Below are 19,519 nucleotides of genomic sequence, written 5' to 3' on the forward strand. Positions count from 1 at the left end.
ATGGGGGGCCAGTATTCTGTATGGAGCGTTATATGGGGGCCAGTATCCTGTATGGAGCATTTTATGGGGGCCAGTATTCTGTATGGAGCGATTCGCCGGTTTCTGAGCTATTGTGGAATTTACAATAGATATCGGTCATGTAATGTAAGAAGTGAAATCTTTGATATCGGTCATGTAATGTAAGAAGTGAAATCTTTGGCATTGTACTAAAATATATATATATATATATATATATATATATATATATATATATATATATATATATATATATATATATATATATATATATAATATTTCTCTGCGGTATCTGGGAATCATGATTCGTGGTATGTGTTAAAGCGGCCCACTAAGACTCTTTCGCCCGGGGCCCAGAAAAACCTGGAGCCGGCCCTGCAACATGTCATGTGATCACAGACAATTTGTGTGATTAAAAAGAGCTGTGCAACTTATTGTGTCACAACTATTTTATAGCTTTTGCTATTAAAAAATGGCCAAATCGAAGCTAAGTTCCATGCAAGTTATAGTCACAAGCAACTTGCACTGAAGTCTATGGCAAGTGAGTAATGTGCAACTTGCGTCCATTGACCGAAAATCCAACACATTTAGAAACTCTGTGCCTCAGGTCGCAACACGTGACCATTGGAAATCATCAGATGCAATACTGCAGTTTCAGGGTCACGCAGCTCGTCACCATGTAGCCTTATAAAAATGGGCTCCACGTGTGGGTATTATTTCATCATTGTTTGGCATGTCACAAATGTATGTTGAGTTTAAGAACTTTACATAGATAGTGGAAACACCTCTTAGGGTGACAATATGTCAAAAGTAATTCAAGATAGCTCCAAGTTCAAGTATACTTGTCGCTATAATTAGGAATTCTCCATGGCTGTCCTTGACTTGCAATTTCATAATATACTTTACAGGCCTATTCTCTTAAACAGTGATAAGGCAGCACAGACAGTGCTTTACTGACGGCATTCATTGTACGCATCTTAAAGACAATGTAGTTCATCCATGTATATTCATGCAAATGATTAAACACTGTGTGTCATTTTATTTCACCTTCTAGAAGCCTAAGATTCTGTCTCCAGAAACAGATGATGAAATGACACCAGCTGCCCCCCAGCCACCTTCACATGCAGTGCCATCTAGAAGGCCTAGTAGAACTCGGACACGCTTATTGATAGCTACATCTCATGGAAATATTTTGTCTGATTCTGGAATTCACCAAGTCGAGGGTATGTCTGTATTTTATTTAATGTATAAAAATAGATTTTCCAATGGAAAAAGATATGGCCCTTGTGTGGGAACATCTGATTATTTAAAGAGGACCTTTCACTAAATTTGAACTGGACACACAATTAAATGGTGGCTGCAGAGCTGAATAAAACAGGTTGTGTTTTTTTTTTTCTAATTTAACCTCTCAAGTGTGGAGATATTGGCAAGCAAAGTTTTTGGCACCTGAAGTGTTAACATCCACTTGGGCTAAAAAGTTATCAGAGTTTTCGCTGGGGTCATGTACTTCTTCCCCCTTAATGTTCGATCCATAGATATTACCAGCTCATTTACATATTAAGATAACTGTGGATTTCTCTAGAATAAGACATTGGATTGGGAGGAATAGAGCTAAGGAACAGTACATGTGAAAAAGACTTAGGTATACTAATAGATCATAGACTGAACATGAGTCAACAGTGTGATGCAGCAGCAAAAAAGGCAAATACAATTCTGGGATGTATTAACAGAAGCATACAGTCTAGATCACGTGAAGTCATTATCGGTCTTTACTCCTCTTTGGTCAGACCTCATCTGGAATACTGTGTACAGTTTTGGGCACCACATTTTAAAAAAGACATAGACAAACTGGAACAAGTTCAGAGAAGAGCGACCAGAATGGTGACTGGTCTGCAAACCATGTCCTATGAGGAACGGTTGCAGGATTTGGGAATGTTTAGCTTGCAAAAAAGAAGACTGAGAGGAGACTTAATAGCTGTCTACAAATATGTCAAGGGCTGTCACATTGTAGAAGGATCATCTTTATTCTCATTTGCACAAGGAAAGACTAGAAGCAATGGGATGAAACTAAATGGGAGGAGACATAGATTAGATATTAGAAAAAACTTTTTGACAGTTAGGGTGATTAATGAGTGGAACAGGCTGCCACGAGAGGTGGTGAGTTCCCCTTCAATGGACGCCTTCAAACAGAGGCTGGACAGACATCTGTCTGAGATGATTTAGTGAATCCTGCTTTGAGCAGGGGGTTGGACCAGATGACCCAGGAGGTCCCTTCCAACTCTACCATTCTATGATTCTATGATATCAAGGTATCATTTTATTCAGCTTCCTATGACCTAAACTGCACCCCATCTTGACTGAAAAGAAACAGAAATGTAGAAATTTTTGTAAATTTATTAAAAAAGAAAAACTGAAATATCACATGGTCATAAGTATTCAGACCCTTTGCTCGGTATTGAGTAGAAGCACCCTTTTGAGCTAAGTACAGCCATGAGTCTTCTTGGGAATGATGCAACAAGTTTTTCACACCTGGATTTGGGGATCCTCGGCCATTCTTCCTTGCAGATCCTCTCCAGCTCCGTCAGGTTGGATGGTGAATGTTGGTGGACAGCCGTTTTCAGAGCTCTCCAGAGATGCTAAATTGGGTTTAGGTCAGGGCTCTGGCTGAGCCAGTCAAAAATGGAGTTGTTCTGAAGCCATTCCTTTGTTATTTTAGCTGTGTGCATTGTCTTGTTGGAAGGTGAACCTTCGGCCAAGTCTGAGATCCAGAGAACTCTGGAAGAGATTTTCATCCAGGATATCTCTGTACTTGGCCGCATTCATGTTTCCTTCAATTGCAACCAGTTGTCCTGTCCCTGCAGCTGAAAAACACCCCCATAGCATGATGCTGCCACCACCATGTTTCACTGTTGGGATTGTATTGGGCAGGTGTTGAGCAGTGCCTGGTTTTCTCCACACATACCGCTTAGAATTGTCACTAAAAAGTTCTATCTTCGTCTCATCAGACCAGAGAATCTTATTTCTCATAGTCTGGGAGTCCTTCATGTGTTTTTGAGCAAACTCTATGCAGGCTTTCATATGTCTTCCACTGAGGAGAGGCTTCCGTCGGGCCACTCTGCCATAAAGGCCCGACTGGTGGAGGGCTGCAGTGGTAGTTGACTTTGTGGAACTTTCAGCCACAAAGATCTTGGGGTTCGTCTTTACCTCTCTCACCAAGGCTCTTCTCCCACGATTGCTCAGTTTGACTGGACGGCCAGGTCTAGGAAGACTTCTGGTGGGCCCAAACTTCTTCCATTTAAGGATTATGAAGGCCACTCTGCTCTTAGGAACCTTGAGTAGTGCGGAAATTATTTTGTAACCTTGGCCAGATCTGTGCCTTGCCACAATTTTGTCTCTGAGCTCCTTGGGCAGTTCCTTTTGAGCTCATGATTCTCATTTGGTCTGACATACACTGTGAGCTGTGAGGTCTTATATAGACAGGTGTGTTCCTTTCCAAATCATGTCCTATCATTTTAATTAAACACATCTGGACTCCAATGAAGGAGTAGAACCATCTCAAGGAGGATCACGAGGAAATTGACAGCATGTGTTTTAAATATGAGTGTCTGAGCAAAGGGTCTGAATACTTATGACCATATGATATTTCAGTTTTTCTTTTTTAATAAATTTGCAAAAATGTCTACATTTCTGTATTTTTCAGTCAAGATGGGGTGCAAAGTGTATTTTAATGAGAAAAAAAAGAACTTTTTAGAATTTACCAAATAGCTGCAATGAAACAAAGAGTGAAAAATTTAAAGGGGTCTGAATATTTTCCGTTCCCACTGTACATGCCCACATAGACGACTTAGGAGGGTTGATCTTACAGACAGATTCCCTTTAACATCTTTCAGATAAGTTCACTGGAAGGAGAGGCAGCACATCTGAGTTTAGGTGTGTCACATTGCAAACCCTTTTAGCTACTCTCTTTCTCTTGCATCAAGTCACCTCTGCTGTACAGCCCACCCCCTCACACTGCCTATCCAGAGATGTGTCAGTAATCACACTTATGTCTGTTGTGGTCAACTTGTATAGATGAGGGTGTAATTATATCTCAAACACGAGTAGCCCAGAACAGACGGGTTACTCCTGTGTGAGACATAATGACAGTCGTGATCTCACTGCAGAGCGATTACAAATTGTCTGAACACATCAGACATAAGTATGATAACGTCTCACATACGGAGAAACCTGCTCTAAGCTATGGTGGGGGCATGTTATTCTCTCTCCAGAATGTTGCTGGCTGCTTTTTATTGGTCAGCATCATACAGGGAGAAGTACACAATCTCAAGAAAACTGTCTGATAACACCCACTTGGACTTAACAATTATTATTAGGTGCCAAATACTTTGATTCCTAATACCTCTGTAACAGAGAGGTGAAATAAAAATAAAAGAAAATTATTATTCCACTCTGCAGCCACTATTTAATCCCGTATCCAGTTAAACATGAAACATTTTGTGAAAGGTCCTCTTTAACAAATGTTCTCTTTAATAGCTTAAATTAACATTGCTTACAGCAATTAAATTTATAAGGTCTTTTCTAGGCAGCAGCTTCCATTGGTTGCTTTACTATTGTCCCAATGCGTTTTCCTCCACTCTGGGGTTCATCGAGGGACATTCTGTTTTTACATTCTTGGATATTCACAAAATGGAAGTTCTATGAATTACAATTCTTGTATTCTGATGGTCTAACAGGCATCCTGGTGATCCAACAGTCCAGAGTAGGGGGAAATGCAGAGCAGGAAATTTCCCCAGTGTGAGGTAGCGCTAATGATCATGTTGAGGGGCACTCACTTCACCGTGTCAATTATAGCACACATGCAACGTTTCCGGTAATCTGAAGTCCAGCAGTTTATCACACATCATAAACTGCTTATAACATCGTCGATCTCAGTGGCTCGCAGAAATGTTACACATATTATATCCTAGAGCCTTTTCAGTGGCAGCTATGCCCTCTTGGCTTCAGATACAGACTTCAGCAAGGTAACAACATCCATGTCCATATAAAGCACCGCTTTTACCTTTGCCGGGTCTTAGCTGCTTCTTTCAGCTCCGTTCTGCCAAAGCTGTGGTTTAAGGCTCACCAGACGTGGTCTCCAGGCCACGTGCTTTCCAGGGCTAATGGTGTCCCAGACACAGGGATCAGGTCTCTTGCCTTCCTGTGTTTCACAACCACCCAGATATATATATATCTTCTGTGTGCACAGGACCTGTGATGATGTCACAGTCATGTGATCAGTCACCTGAAGGGGAGGTACGTGGTCAGCTAGAACACACCCCCTCAGACATGCAAGCCGCTGCATTACATACCCCCCCCTCTTGTTCAAGCCAATGGTATTGAACACATGATATATACAATTATACAATCACATTATAACCCACTGTTCACACAGAGTCCATGTACTTGACATTTGCGCTGCTCAGTTCCAGGAACATTAGTCATCAACATTAGCCCATTCCTTAAGGACCTACCATCTGTCATTGTCACTAACTTCGTCAAGTCACATTTCCGAGTCTTAACCTTGTCAGACCTCCCCCTCTCCAAGCGGTCAATACAGCAGTGCGACTCACTTGCCATTGTATCTAAGGTCAGGTCCGACTCCGTACTGTCCCATACTCTATTGGGTCATTTGTATGGGCCTCTCAGACCTGAGTTACTGGAGGTCTCACTACCTCTAAACCCACGCCCACTATCCTCAGGACATCTTGAAAGGTCTCTAACTTTTGCTGTAGCCGTTCTATTATTTGGAGGGCCCTTTCTCTGTCTGGTCTCACAATTTATAGACGGCTGCCATCTTCTGCTGCTCAGGCGACGCTGTCTTTCCATTCACAGTCTGGCGAGATTCAACTGTTCTACCTCTCGGAGGTAGGTCACTTGGTACTCCATCAGCATTCGTATACATGCAAGATTTTCTTCCGTTCCTACTTCGGAGAATGACACCATGCCGTTTTCATCCGGTATCCAGTCCTGATGATCACGTGGACTGCTTACTTTCATCACACCAGACTTCTTTACCATCATTTGCATGGCTTGGCCATTTCTCCCAATGAGCTTTCTTACCAGAGCATGAGGCACCCGGATGACTTCTTCCCGCAGACTTTGAGCTTTTCTTATAAGCTCCAGTTGTCTAATGGCTTGTTCCGTCTTCAACCGGACTATCCGCTTCATGCGAACACATCGCCAGTGCATGTCACTTAGGACAGCCACCCTCTTCACTGTGACTTCGGTTGTGGACAGGACCACCAGCTGTTTAGCGTTTGAGGTTGAGTACATCTTACAGGCTCCCACAGCCTTCTTAAACTCTTCATGCACTGACTCTCTGGTGCATTCTTCTCTCAAATCTTCGGGTACATCTATGAGGCACTTGTACCGAGACATTTCTGTCTCACCAGTGGTCTCCAAACGATCATCAGGTTTCAGCGACAACTGACTTTCAGCTTCTTCACCCTGTATGCTTCCCCTGAGCTGACTCACAGCTATGAACTCAAGAATTCTCAACTTCACAACTTCCATTCCATACTTATCTTCTTTTAACACTCTCAGCTCTCCTCAAGTCCACCTTCTCATGGTATAAAGGTTTAAGCGCAACTTGTTTGCCCTTTTCCTTCTCCAAGGAGGCCTCGTTCACTAAATGGTACTTTGCCAGGTGACCCTTGAGCTCGAAAACTTTTTCCTCTAGCTCAGCTACTCGCCTCTCAGCAGCCCATCTCTGAAGCTCTTCCTGCTTCAACTGCTCCATTATCAGCAGAGTTCTCTCAGACCTCTCTGTCTCCAATGGGCCCACTCGGCTCTCGACAGCCAGTCTCTCAAGTTTCTCTTGCTTCAAATGGGCCTGTAGCGTCTCCTTGAGCTCCTTGATCTTGGCTCTTACATCCACTGTATCATCCAAGCTCGCATTATTCGAGGTGGTATTTATTTCATACCTCCCTTCTCCAGTGGCAAACTCCTGACGCAGGTCTGTGGCTTCTCCGATAGACTCCTCCATCTTTTTCCACTCAGCTTCCATCCTGCCGATTCTATCCTTAAGGCACGTCTCTGCCCTCTGGAGATCATCACAGAACGTCTTCATCTCCTTCACCTGAGCTTCCAGACCTAGGATCTTTCTGCAGAGATCATCATTCTCATCACGGGTGTCCTGTAGAGTGGTCTCAATCACTTGGCACATGTGCTCTGCATCAGCCTTATCATCCTCTAGTTTTTTCTTAACCTTGAGGAGATCCTCATAGTCTCTCTTGGTTTGTTGCAGTTCCCTATTGTGTTCATCATACTCCTTCTTGGATTCACGAAGCTCCCGGTGAACTGTTCGCGCAGTTGTTCTAGGTCTTGATCACGTCCAGAAACTTCGTCCTTCAGCGCCCCTTTTAAGGCGGATAGCTCCCTATCCCGCTGGTGTAGACCCTCGTCCAGCCTTTGCTTCTCCTGCATCAGCTGTGACTGCACCAGGGAGAAACGATTTTTCATCTCATTCAGCTCATCTTTAGACTCCTCTTTCTCAAGCTTCAACTGCAAAACCTCCTCCTTGGTTTTGCGGAGGTCCTCTTTACTTTTCTGGAACATTTCCTTCCATTGGTTGATTTCCTCACTGCTTTCCTCCAGTTCTCGCTGCAAGTTCCTCACAAACTGGTTTATTTTCTGCCGTTCAGACTCCACGCTCAGCTGGTCCTGGGACACGTTCTCCATGTTTTTCCTTAGTTGCTGCACGTCACTCTGATACTGCTGCCTGACAGGCTCCAGCTCTTGGTCATGATTGGCCACCTCCTCTTCGATCCTGATCTCCTCTGTTTCTAAAGGAGGATCCACACTTGGAATAACGACACACAGCATTGCATTTTCTTTATTTACCCTTTCAGAAAAGGCTACAAGAGCAACTTTTTTGTGGCCCTTGCGCCTTCGACGACGAGAGTGGGACTTTCTCACCTCATTTAACTCTTCCTGGATGAACTCTCTTTCTACTTTTGTAGTGTCACCGTCCGCTGTGGGGTCTGTGTCACTCCCCATGGTGTTGTGGACCTTCAAGTCACCTCCCACTTTGATGTCAACCCCTTCTACTGGAGCTACCCAGTTATCAACGGGCGAATTGTCATTTTTAGGCGGTTCCAACACACGACCAGTAACCAATTCTGGTTTTGTATGCTCCACCCCCGTTTGAGACTCCGCCACCTTTTGGACAACCACACCTGTAGGGGCTACTCTAAAAAAAAAAACCCGCAAAAGTCTTAGGACCCAGTTCACAACATCTCTTACCTCCCTGGGCACTCTGGGATAGTACCGGCGCCACAGGAGAACTCAAGGAATGGTCCGCTGCCACCATTCTGTAAGGGGCCAACAGCTCCTGCCATTCCTGAACCATGTCCTGTTCTCGTTTCTCAAATACCTGCTGCTGCAATTTTGACAGGCACTTTAATCGCTCAATAGCTTCAGTCTCATTTGCTGCTCCCTTCACAGCCATCTTTATCAGCTCCTGCATTTCTTCAGGATACTCTATTTTGCTGAAGAGCGTTTGCAGCCGGTCATCTAACCCCTTCTCCATTCCATCTGGGGATACTGCTCCATTCATAGCCATCGCAGTACGCTCCTCACACCACTCTCCCTGGAAAAAAATTTCGTGGCCCCACCAAGCCACAGCAAACCAGGTTTGAGTGCGATGACAATTTTCGTAACCCCCGCCGAGTTACAGCCAGATGCTTTAATCTTCGTGGCCCCGTCGAGCCACAGCAAACCAGGTTTGAGTGTGACGACAATTTTCGTAACCCCGCCGAGTTACAGCCAGATGCTTTAATCTTCGTGGCCCCACCGAGCCACAGCAAACCAGGTTCGTCGTCCTGTGCCGTTACCCCTTGCAACCAGGCTGCAGTTACCTGCATTCTCTAACCAATTGTGAGGCAGCGCTAATGATCACGTTGAGGGGCACTCACTTCACCGGGTCAATTAAAGCACACATGCAATGTTTCCGGTAATCTGAAGTCCAGCAGTTTATTACACATCATAAACTGCTTATAACATAGTCCATCTCAATGGCTCGCAGGAATGTTACACATGTAATATCCTAGAGCCTTTTCAGTGGCAGCTATGCCCGCTTGGCTTCAGATACAGACTTCAGCAAGGTACAACATCAATGTCCATATAAAACACCGCTTTTACCTTTGCCGGGTCTTAGCTGCTTCTTTCAGCTTCGTTCTGCCAAAGCTGGGGTTTAAGGGTCACCAGACGTGGTCTCCAGGCCACGTGCCTTCCAGGGCTAATGGTGTCCCAGACACAGGGATCAGGTCTCTTGCCTTCCTGTGTTTCACAACCACCCGGATATATATATCTTCTGTGCGCACAGGACCTGTGATGATGTCAGAGTCGTGTGATCAGTCACCTGAAGGGGAGGTACGTGGTCAGCTAGAACACCCCCCCTCAGACATGCAAGCTGCTGCATTACAACAGATACAATCATGTCTGATGACCAGCTTTAGAGAGTGAGATACAACCTGCAGTCTGTCTTAAAGTGCACTTACTGAATATTTAATCACTACACTATACTGTGATTTGAAACTCTTTGAGAAGGGCATTATTTTTGCTCATTACATTTTTCAAGATCTTTTGTTCAGTGAATTAAAACACTCTTGTTTACAGGCTGCAAACCTGTACAGAGCTAGTCCTGCTCTCAGCCAAGAAATGTATGCAATTGTATCCATGCCAGGCAAAAGGGGTGTAAGCTATAGGGATCACATTAGAGCAGTTGCAATTATGACCAGGCCCTAGAGCGCAGGGAGCCTGTGGCCCTCTCTGACACATCAGGAACTTCAGGTCCTGACGCTGGCCATGTGCATAGAGTTTCTGTGTCTCTGTGCCTTTGCTGAGGTGCTTCTGATTAGCCGTACAGGCCCTGATAGTACAACACATTTGGCCACAGCCTAGTAGTCCAGCTGCTTTAGAGTTCCACAGCAGTCCTGAATTCTTTCTGCTCTGCAGGCTGGAACAAATTCCTAACTCTTCTACACAGGGGTTGACTGATACAGCTCTTTACACTGGCTCACTGCAACTGTTGTAAGGAGTGTGAGTGAGAACAACCATGTCCTTAAAGGGAGTCTGTCAGCAGGTTTTTGCTATCTAATCTGAGGACAGCATGAGCTAGGGGTGCTGTTGTTTATTTAGACTGAAGATTTAATTATCTTGTGATAATCATTGCTTGGACTACAGCAGCCCATGAGCCCTGGTCTGACTCTTTCTCAGCTCTGCTGCAGTACTAAATCTAAGAACTGCTGCACCCAGTAATCTAAGTAATACATAGTTGGATTCAGGGTCTCTTTGCCTACATCAGGCTGCTCCCAGAGGTAGCAAAAACCTGCTGACAGATTCCCCTTAATGTATGTCCCCTGCTGCATATTCCATACCGAATTAGGACTATGCACCATACAGTTCTCTTTTTTTAGCCACTTTGAAGTAACTGTAACCCTTACCAATCCCAGGGGGAAGGACAAATAAAATGATTCTTATGAGTCTTATATCTTTCTAGTTAATCCCCTGTTAGGCAACTTGAGCTAAATTCATCAGTAGCACAAATTTGCTACAATGCATCATTCTAAAGTCCAGGTTGTTCATCTTAAAGCTCTGGTCAGGACTCACCCTTTTGTCTAACCACTTAGATGCCACAGGCACTATAAAAACATAACATCTAAGGGGTTAAACTAACATAACTGAAGCAAACTCTAGTAGTGACAGCTCCAGGCGGGTGTCGGCTATATAATACAGCCCTCACCTACCATGCATGGGGTTAACGTAGTTGACTTGGTAAGTGGTTATTCTAAGAAATGTTTTAATATTTACCCATACAGGAAAGAATTTGAACATCTCAACACAATTTATGAAGGAGGATCCCTCTGAAGAAGACACAACTTCCCTTTACCTAAATAACCTTGACTACAATATTTATGTTAACCTAGAAGCACAAGGAAGAGCTGAAGAGCCATCGAACCCACAAAATAACAAGAGCTGGTTTGTGTTCTACAAATTATTAGTGTTTTACTATTCTGACAGTTGTACTTGGTACTTGATATTTTTATCTCATGTTGTACTCTTCATCGCAGGATCCCTACGGTGATCGACAACTGTAATAGTTGGGATCAGAGAAATCTCTAATCCTGGCCATTAACCTGATAGATCCCATGGTAAATAGTGACAGCAGATCTTAGTGGTTAGCGAGAGGGAACTCCCTCCAGCAAAAAAAAATGACACAGCTCCATCAATAGAAAAATGAAAAAAAGTTCTGGCTGCAGACAAAGAATGATTTTATTGTGAAAAATTGGTAAAACATAATGAAAACTATATGGGCCTGATTCACTAAGGTATTTTTTTCAGAATTCTGGTATAAAACACCTTAAAGAATCGCAGCATTCTTGTGCAACAAGAAGTTGCTTCAAAATATTGTGGCTTTTGGTGTTTTCCGCCAGTAATGGACAGCGTCGCCAAAATGAGAGTAGCTTGGTTTGGATGGGACATGGCTAAGCTTGCCTGTCTAATTCATGAAAACTTGCATTACTTTAGAGGCATAAATTTAGTAAAAAAATGTACTTGTCCCTGACTGGAGCACATCTCTGACAGACGCGCACGACACTAGTAAGATGCCTCTAATTTATTAAATAGCGTGAAGTAGGGGCATTTTACTCCACAACGCCCCTTCATTAAAGAAGTTGTCCACTATTATATATAATGCCCCCATTGATTTAAAAAGTGGAAAGAAGTGTTTTTGTAACTACCTTGTGTTGTTATTCTTGCCTGTGAGCGGCGCTATCAGCCACAGATGACATCCGCTGATGTCACGTAAAGTTCCGGCTGCAGCCAGGTGTGACCCAGTGACGCGCATCCCCCTGATTGATGCGCGCTTTCCCAATGGATGCTGGGCTGTAACGTGCGGTGTATTTGATCTGCTTGCTAATATTTCAATGAAGCCAGCTCAAGTTTTGGGAGCAAAGATTCCTGACAGTTTGCCTTTAAAGAGTAATCATCGTTTTAATTGTTATTTCATAAATCAATAGGACACATAACATATAAGCAACTTTGCAATGTATCTCATGAGAAAAATCTTCTTTCTCCTCCTGATCTGATCTTGCACTCTCAATTCAGGGGTAAGATCTGTATTTAGTGAAAACATGTGTTCACTGTACAGAGATAGGAGATGTTAGTGCTTTTACAATTCTATGGAGAAGGGGGGAGGAGTTTGAGGTAGACAAAAACATTCTACTACTGCAAGTTCTCCTGAAACAACAGTTACAGTTCTCCATAGAAATTTGAGCACCAACTGTCCTCTCCTATCTCAGTAATGGGGAAATCTGTATTCACTGAAGGCAGATGTTACTCATGAATTGAGAATTTCTCTCGTGCGGCTGTTATGACACATGAACCAGACGCCCAATCAGTGCTGGGTCACTGTCTCCGCCTTCGTGCAAATTGAACAGGAAGAGGATGTCAGAGAGCTGCAGCAGCCCGGACTTTCTCTTCATGTTCAATTCAACAGAAGGCGGAGACAGTGACCCAGCACTGATTGGGCGTGTGGCTCATGTGTCATAACAACCACACGGGAGTCCCAGGACCGCGAGTGCCGGCACAGGAGGTGAGTATAAGCTTTTTTATTTTATCGGAGGCAAACATTTAGATCAAGAAGGGGTTGTCCTTGTAGTGGACAACCCCTTTAATATACCCGATCCGCTGGTCTATAAAGAATAGCTTATTTTATGGTCACACTTCCCCCCCATATTGATCGTACAATAATAATTCACAGTATTATCTTTAGAAAGTGAAAATTCCCCACTTTCTCTATTTCTCATTCAGTACAACTCATCTCCCCTTTTGACCCTCCCATTATAAAACACCGAAGAACATTACATTTTGCGTTTTCATTCTAGTCTTGGCCAGCTACACTAATATATGTGTAGAATGGGTGGGACATTGACATGCTGTGGTTATGCTTGCACATGAAATTCTTGAAAAGTTTTGCCTCGATTGGAGTACATTTCAGGCAGCAACGCACACCTGTTAACAGATGTGCTTAATTCATTAAGTGGCTTACGTATCTTAATGAATTAGATTCATCACACTCCAGAAAGCCCCTTCATTAAGGCGTTGTCCACTACTAGGACAACTTCTTCTTGAACTAAATGTTTGGCCCCAATAAAATAAAAGAGCCTATACTCACCTCCCGTGCCGACGCTGTTCCAGCGGTGTCGGCACTCGTGGTCGAGGAGCTCTAGTGCAGTGTTATGACATGTGGTGCCCGGCATCCAATCAGCGCTGGCGTTACTGTCCCCACCTATATGGATTGAACATGAAGAGGAAGTCTGGGCTGCAGCTGATCTCTGACTTCCTCTTCATATTCAATCTGTTCGTAGGCGAGGACAATGACGTCAGCGATTATTGAACGCCGGGCACCACGTGTAATGAGGCTGCGTGCCAACTATGCGTTTTTCAAGCATTTTTGCCGCGGAATTTCCGCTGCAAGTTATTGCGGAAAAATACGCAGCATGTCCATTAATTTTGCGGACACGCAGCGTAATGGCCGCCATTGACTTGCATTGAATCGCATAATATCCGCACCACTACATGTGCACATGCGGATATTAAGCGATTCAATGTGCGGATGGTACCCGGGTGTGGAGAAGAAGAGACTCTCCTCCAGACCCGGGTACCATGGTACCTGTTAAAAAAAGAATTTAAAATAAAAAATAAAGATTATACTTACCTTCCGATGGCCCCCCGGTCTCCATAGCGATGCGTCCGGTGTGTTGGGTGGCTCACGATGGTCTAAAAGGACCTTCCATGATGTTATTTAGTCATGTGACAGGTCACGCGACCGCTGATGTCAGCGGTCGCGTGACCTGTCACATGACTAAATGACGTCATGAAAGGTCCTTTCACACCACCGCGGGCTGTACAAGAGACCGGACGCAGCGGAGAAAAGACCGAGGCCCATCAGAAGGTAAGTATAATCTTTATTTTTTACCATTCTTATTCTTTTTTTTTTTTTTAACTATTTACTTGGTCACACTATAAAAAAACATGCCGGCTGCATGGATTTATATAGTGTGACTAAGTTGTCAAGCATTTTTCCAAGTGATGCTAAAATCGCTTGGAAAAGCGCTTGATAACCCGCATGCGGAAATGCAGGCAAAAACGCTTGACAAACGATTCTACCTGGCGGGAAAAACGCATGTAAAATCCGCATGCGTTTTTCCTGCCAGGGAGAAGCGGAAAAAATCTGCAGCATTTCTGCGTCGTGGGCACTTAGCCCAACACGCACTAGAGCTCCAGGACCGTGAGTGCTGACACCGCTGGAACAGCGCCGGCACGGGAGGTGAGTGTTTGTTTTTTTTATTTTATAGGGGCCAAACAAGTAGTTGAAGAAGGGGTTGTCCTAGTAGTGAACAGCTCCTTTAATACTGGTTTGCACAATGCCAATCTAAATGAATCGACCTCTTTGTTCTACCCCCTTGATTTCAGGAGAAAAGCCTCATATTAAGAACACGTTCAGTATTTGGTCGGTATTTTGCATCAGTATTTATAAGCCAAAACCAGGAGTGGGTGATAAATCCAGAAGTGGTGACGTGTTTCTATTATACTTTTCCTCTGATTGTTCCACTCCTGGTTTTGGCTTATAAATACTGAGGTAATATACTGACCAAATACTGAACGTGTGAATGTGACTAATACCAGTAGTTTTGCAATGCAATGTTAAAGAGAATCTGTCAGCACGATTTTGTAATGTTAAGTAAAGAAATGGCTGTAATGGCGCTGTAAGCCTATGTTCACACGTTACTTTTTAGCAGCATTTTTTTCTGCAGCTAAAACCTGCTCTCTTGACAGTAAAAAAGCTGCTTACAAAAAGTAGGTTTTGCTACTTTATTTGCTGTATTTTTGGTGCAGATTACATGTGTCATTTGTCTACAGTACATGTTTAATAAAGTTAGTTTCATTCACCAAAAAAACAGCAAAATGGCATGGTTGCGTTTTTGCACATTCTCATTGCTTTCTATGGTGAAAAAACGCACCAAAATGCACCAAAACACTGAAAGAATTGACATGCTGCAGTTTTAAAAAAAAGTAGCAGTTTTCCAATTCAGTCAGGAAAAAAAGCAATCATATGCATGAGATTTCACAAATCTCATAGATTTTCCAAGTACTGTAAAAAAAAACATAATTTTTAATTTGCATGAAAAAAAGCATCAAAGAAACCACTGCAGCAAAAACTCAACGTGTGAACATACCCTAATACTGATAAAATTGATACCTTTGGTGAAGTAATCCGCTTTGTTGCTGTTCTTCTATAATAACCATTTCATGTTTTCTCCTAATTAGATTTGGGTGCACAGGGGCTGGATTGTACACTGGGTCTTCTCCTCCCTGTCTGTGATTCCCCGACCCTTCTGCATGCTGCCGCTCTATGACTGGCCTGCCTCCTCTGTTTGAATGACAGGTCACTGATTTTATAGTGACCTGCCTTCTCTGTTTGAAGAGGTGAAGTCAAACAGTGGTGACCTGTCATTCATAGACCGGCAGCATGCAGAGGGACCCAGAAATCACACAGATAGGAGAAGACCCAGTGTACAGTCCAGCCCCTGTGCACCCAAATCTAATTAGCAGAAAACTTCTAATGGTTAAAAACCCCTTACTGACATATGATCTGCTGGTACGGCATATTCCGGCTCCCTGGAATATGGTGTACCAGAGCATCTTTCCTGGCATAGCCTAGGCCACATCTTTCCTGGCAGATGATGGCTGTATTATGTAGCCATCATCTGCATCTAACTGCCGCAGGTGGAGCGGAGCTCTTAAATGCCATTGTCAATCTCTGACAGTGGTATTTAATGCACGCCGGCGGGGGGAAGGGGTGCGACGCATCATTCCATACTCCCATCGACGCCCCTGTGATGTGAAAAATAAAAATATATAAAAGTTCAAATCGTCCCCCTTTTCCCTCATTAAAAATTAAGAAACAAAATAAAATTAAAAGAGACATATTTGGTATTGCTGTGTTCGTAAAAGTCTGATTATATTAAAATATAAAATAAATCTGATAACTAAGCGTTGTAACGATAAAAAAATCAAAATGGCAGAATTGCAGTTTTTTGGCCTCCACAACAACACAAAGAAATGCAATAACAGGCGATCAAAACATCGTATCTAACCCAAAATGATATCAATGAAAACATTGACTTGGGCCACAAAAAACAAAGCATTCACATAGATCCATTTTTCAAAAATTGAAAATGTTACGGCTCTCCAAAAATGACGACACAAGCAAAAATAGTTTTTTTTACAAATTTCAGGATTTTGTTTTTCAACATTTAAATAAAATACATGTTTGGTATCTGCGTACTCGTACTGACCTGGAGAATCATATTACCAGGTCATTTTTACCGTAAAATGAATGCAGTAAATAAATAAATAATAAACAATTGTGGAATTGCACTTTTTTCGCTATTTCACCTCACTTGGAATTTTTTTTCCGCTTTCCAGTACATTACATGATAAAATGGATGGTGTCATTCAAATGTACAACTCGTCCCACAAAAAATCAAGTCTTCATATGACTGTCGACAGAAAAATAAAGAAGTTATGGCTCTTGGAATAAAGAGGGGGGGGGAAACGAAAACGGAAAATCGCCTGGTTGGGAAGGTACCAATGTAATCAGTATTACAGCACCATTACAGCCATGTCTTTACATTACAAAATCATGCTGACAGGTTCTCTTTAATCACATATGGAAGTTTGCATGTACGTATTGGTCATGCACCATTCAACTCTAGTCTACAGTTCAGAAAAACAATATTAAAACATTTACTTTTGTTAACAGTCCGTTTACAGTTTGGGTATGTGCACACGATGCTGAAATGCTCTGGATTTTTTCCTGAGCGTTTCTGCATCTCCCTGGCAGGAAAAAACGCATGCGGATTGTACATGCGGATTGTACATGCTGATTGTACATGCGTTTTTCCTGCCAGGGACATGCGGATTGTACATGCGGATTGTACATGCGTTTTCCTGCCAGGGACATGCGGAAGTGAAGCGTTCTTCACTTTCATTTCTGCATGCGGGTTGACAAGCGATTTCCAAGCGATTTTAGCATCACTTGGAAAGTGCTTGTCAACTTCACACTATATAAATCCATGCAACCGGCATGGATTTATATAGTGTGTGAAAGTCAAAAAATAAAAAAATAAATATATACTTTACCCTCTGATGGCCCCCGGTGTCCTGCTTCCCTCCGTCCCGGCTGCTGGCAGTGTAATACTGAAGGACCTGCCGACGTCAGCGTCACGTGACCCGTCACATGACTCTGACGTCAGCGTAGGTCCTTCATTCAATCGCGAAGTGCCCGGGAAGCCAGGAGGAAGCAGCGCGAGACGCCAGAAGGTGAGTATATATATATTTTTTATTTTATTCTTTTTTTTTAATGGTACCTGGGTCTGGATGAGAGTCTCCTCTCCTCTAGACCTGGGTACCATCCGCACATTAGAACGCATGGAATGCGCATCTACATATACAGTGATGCGGATTCCATGCGGTCTAATGCAAGTCAATGGCGGCGAAAAAGCAGCGTTTCCGCAAAATTAATGGACATGCTGCGGATTTTTGATCGCGTTTACGCTGCGGAAAAATCTGCATCATGGGCACAGCACAAGCAGATTTCCATTGGGGAACATTGCTGCCCTTCTACCATGCGTTTTTAATGCGTTTCCGCAGCTGCAGAAACGCCGCGGAAACGCATTAAAAACGCATCGTGTGCACACAGCCTTTCACAGTTTAGAAATGTTTAAATCCATAAACTCATTGCTAAAGCTCATAGTTGGAAAGACAGACCTCTAGTGGTAATAAAAGGTTTATTTTTTGTATGTACAGAAATCATTAACAGAAATAAACGTGTGCATATATAGATAAATAGATAGTTAGATCATAATATTATTTTTTTTTCTATTTTTCTATATCTGGAACAATACATACCTTAAAAAAGGTGGTGTCCTTATCTTATAATATCCAAAAATATAAATATTTTATTTTAGATTTTACTCACACTGACCATAGGAACAAACAAAGTAAGCCGACACTTACTCTCTTCAGCAGCTGACACGTTAGCTTTGCTGTGTAGATCATGATAGAACCAGCAGAGTTATTTCATTAGCATTGAAAGAGCGGCAGCTTAATAATCTATGACTGCTTTGTTGGAGGCTTGAATCAAAAAAGATACTAATGCTGAATTTGAAGTATTCAAATTTGTAACTCTGGTCTATAATGCAGTAATGAAATTCAGAATTAATATATTTAAAGTCTACATACGGTATATCTTAGCGCTCTTAAAGTGCTGTAATGTTTGTCTGTTTGTATGCTAGTGCAATACAGTCACCTGTACATTTATTTCATTTTTTAGGAGGTGTTTTTTACATGTATAAATGTAAATTATTGATCAAAGATCAATATACTTGTTAATCTATTTAGAATGATATGTCAGACTTAACCTTAAAATGAAATATGAAGAAGCATATTGAAATTAACTCTACTATCAACTGTTTAGGGGTATTGGTGAAAAGAAGAGCACATCTCCATCTCCAAATGAATCCAAGACGGCCTTAAGCAAAGGTAAAACAGAAACCATGTAATTGAACTATTGATTCTTGAAACTATTGTCATTTGCTGCAACTGACATATTTGTTGATTCAAGGGGTGTAAGAAAAAGTTTTCTATACTTTATCCATGCCTACCACTGATATCACCAGGGAAAATTTACTTTTATTCCAGTTTCCTATTTGAAAAAGACATTTTTAATTTTATGTGATATACGCTAAAAGAATGCTTGAAAAGAAAGATTTCTAAAGAACCCCAATCTGCAGTACTATATTCATTAGGGTGTAGCACCAGTGTTCAGCACAATATACTGATATATGTGTGCAGCCTTGCAATGCTGTGTTCTTGGTTGTGCTGATGTAGCGAGCACCATCTCTTTTTAGTTTTATATGCTCATTGATTGCAAAACGTCATTGTGAAATTGTAGTGGAGCTCTGGAAACTGGAAAAAGAACAGCCTACTAATTAATATGTATGGGGTGTCCTGACTCTCAGCAGCTGATGTTGAGGAAATAAGGATCGAGAATGTGGTTTTTGCTTTTCAATCTGAATCTTAATGTAGAGGCAGAGAGCCTGATTCTAGGGATGTGTCACTTGCTGTAGTTTCAATACAATTCATGTTTTATCAGCAGGAGATTATCACTAGAAGACTAGGTGTTGTGTGCCAGGCAGTCCAGCTAATTTGGTAACCCCGTCCCCTCCACTGATTAGCAGCTTGCTGACTATGTCCTTTGTATACAGGAAGCTGCCAATCAGGGGTGTGGACAGGGTTATACACAACTCAGCATTCTGACCACTGCTACATCTCCAGCAGAGAAAACAGAGATTATATCAAAACTGCAGCAAGCAGCCCAGTAAGTGATAAATCG

General features: G+C 42.5%; 1 protein-coding gene across 10 annotated transcripts in view; it reads left to right on the plus strand.

Moving 5' to 3' along the window:
• ARMC2 (armadillo repeat containing 2) overlaps positions 1-19,519 on the plus strand; it is a 191,335-nt gene that overhangs the window by 83,571 nt on the left and 88,245 nt on the right. For all 10 annotated transcript variants that reach the window (XM_073675823.1, XM_073675817.1, XM_073675826.1 and 7 more), the window contains 3 exons: positions 1,070-1,238; positions 10,875-11,034; positions 18,602-18,666. In XM_073675823.1, coding sequence (XP_073531924.1) covers positions 1,070-1,238; positions 10,875-11,034; positions 18,602-18,666 — 394 coding nt within the window. The remainder of the gene's footprint in view (positions 1-1,069; positions 1,239-10,874; positions 11,035-18,601; positions 18,667-19,519) is intronic.

The sequence above is a fragment of the Phyllobates terribilis genome, unplaced genomic scaffold, assembly GCF_046119375.1.
Source record: "Phyllobates terribilis strain yellow unplaced genomic scaffold, ASM4611937v1 Scaffold_3__8_contigs__length_932513732, whole genome shotgun sequence".
NCBI classification, from domain to species: Eukaryota; Metazoa; Chordata; class Amphibia; order Anura; family Dendrobatidae; genus Phyllobates; species Phyllobates terribilis.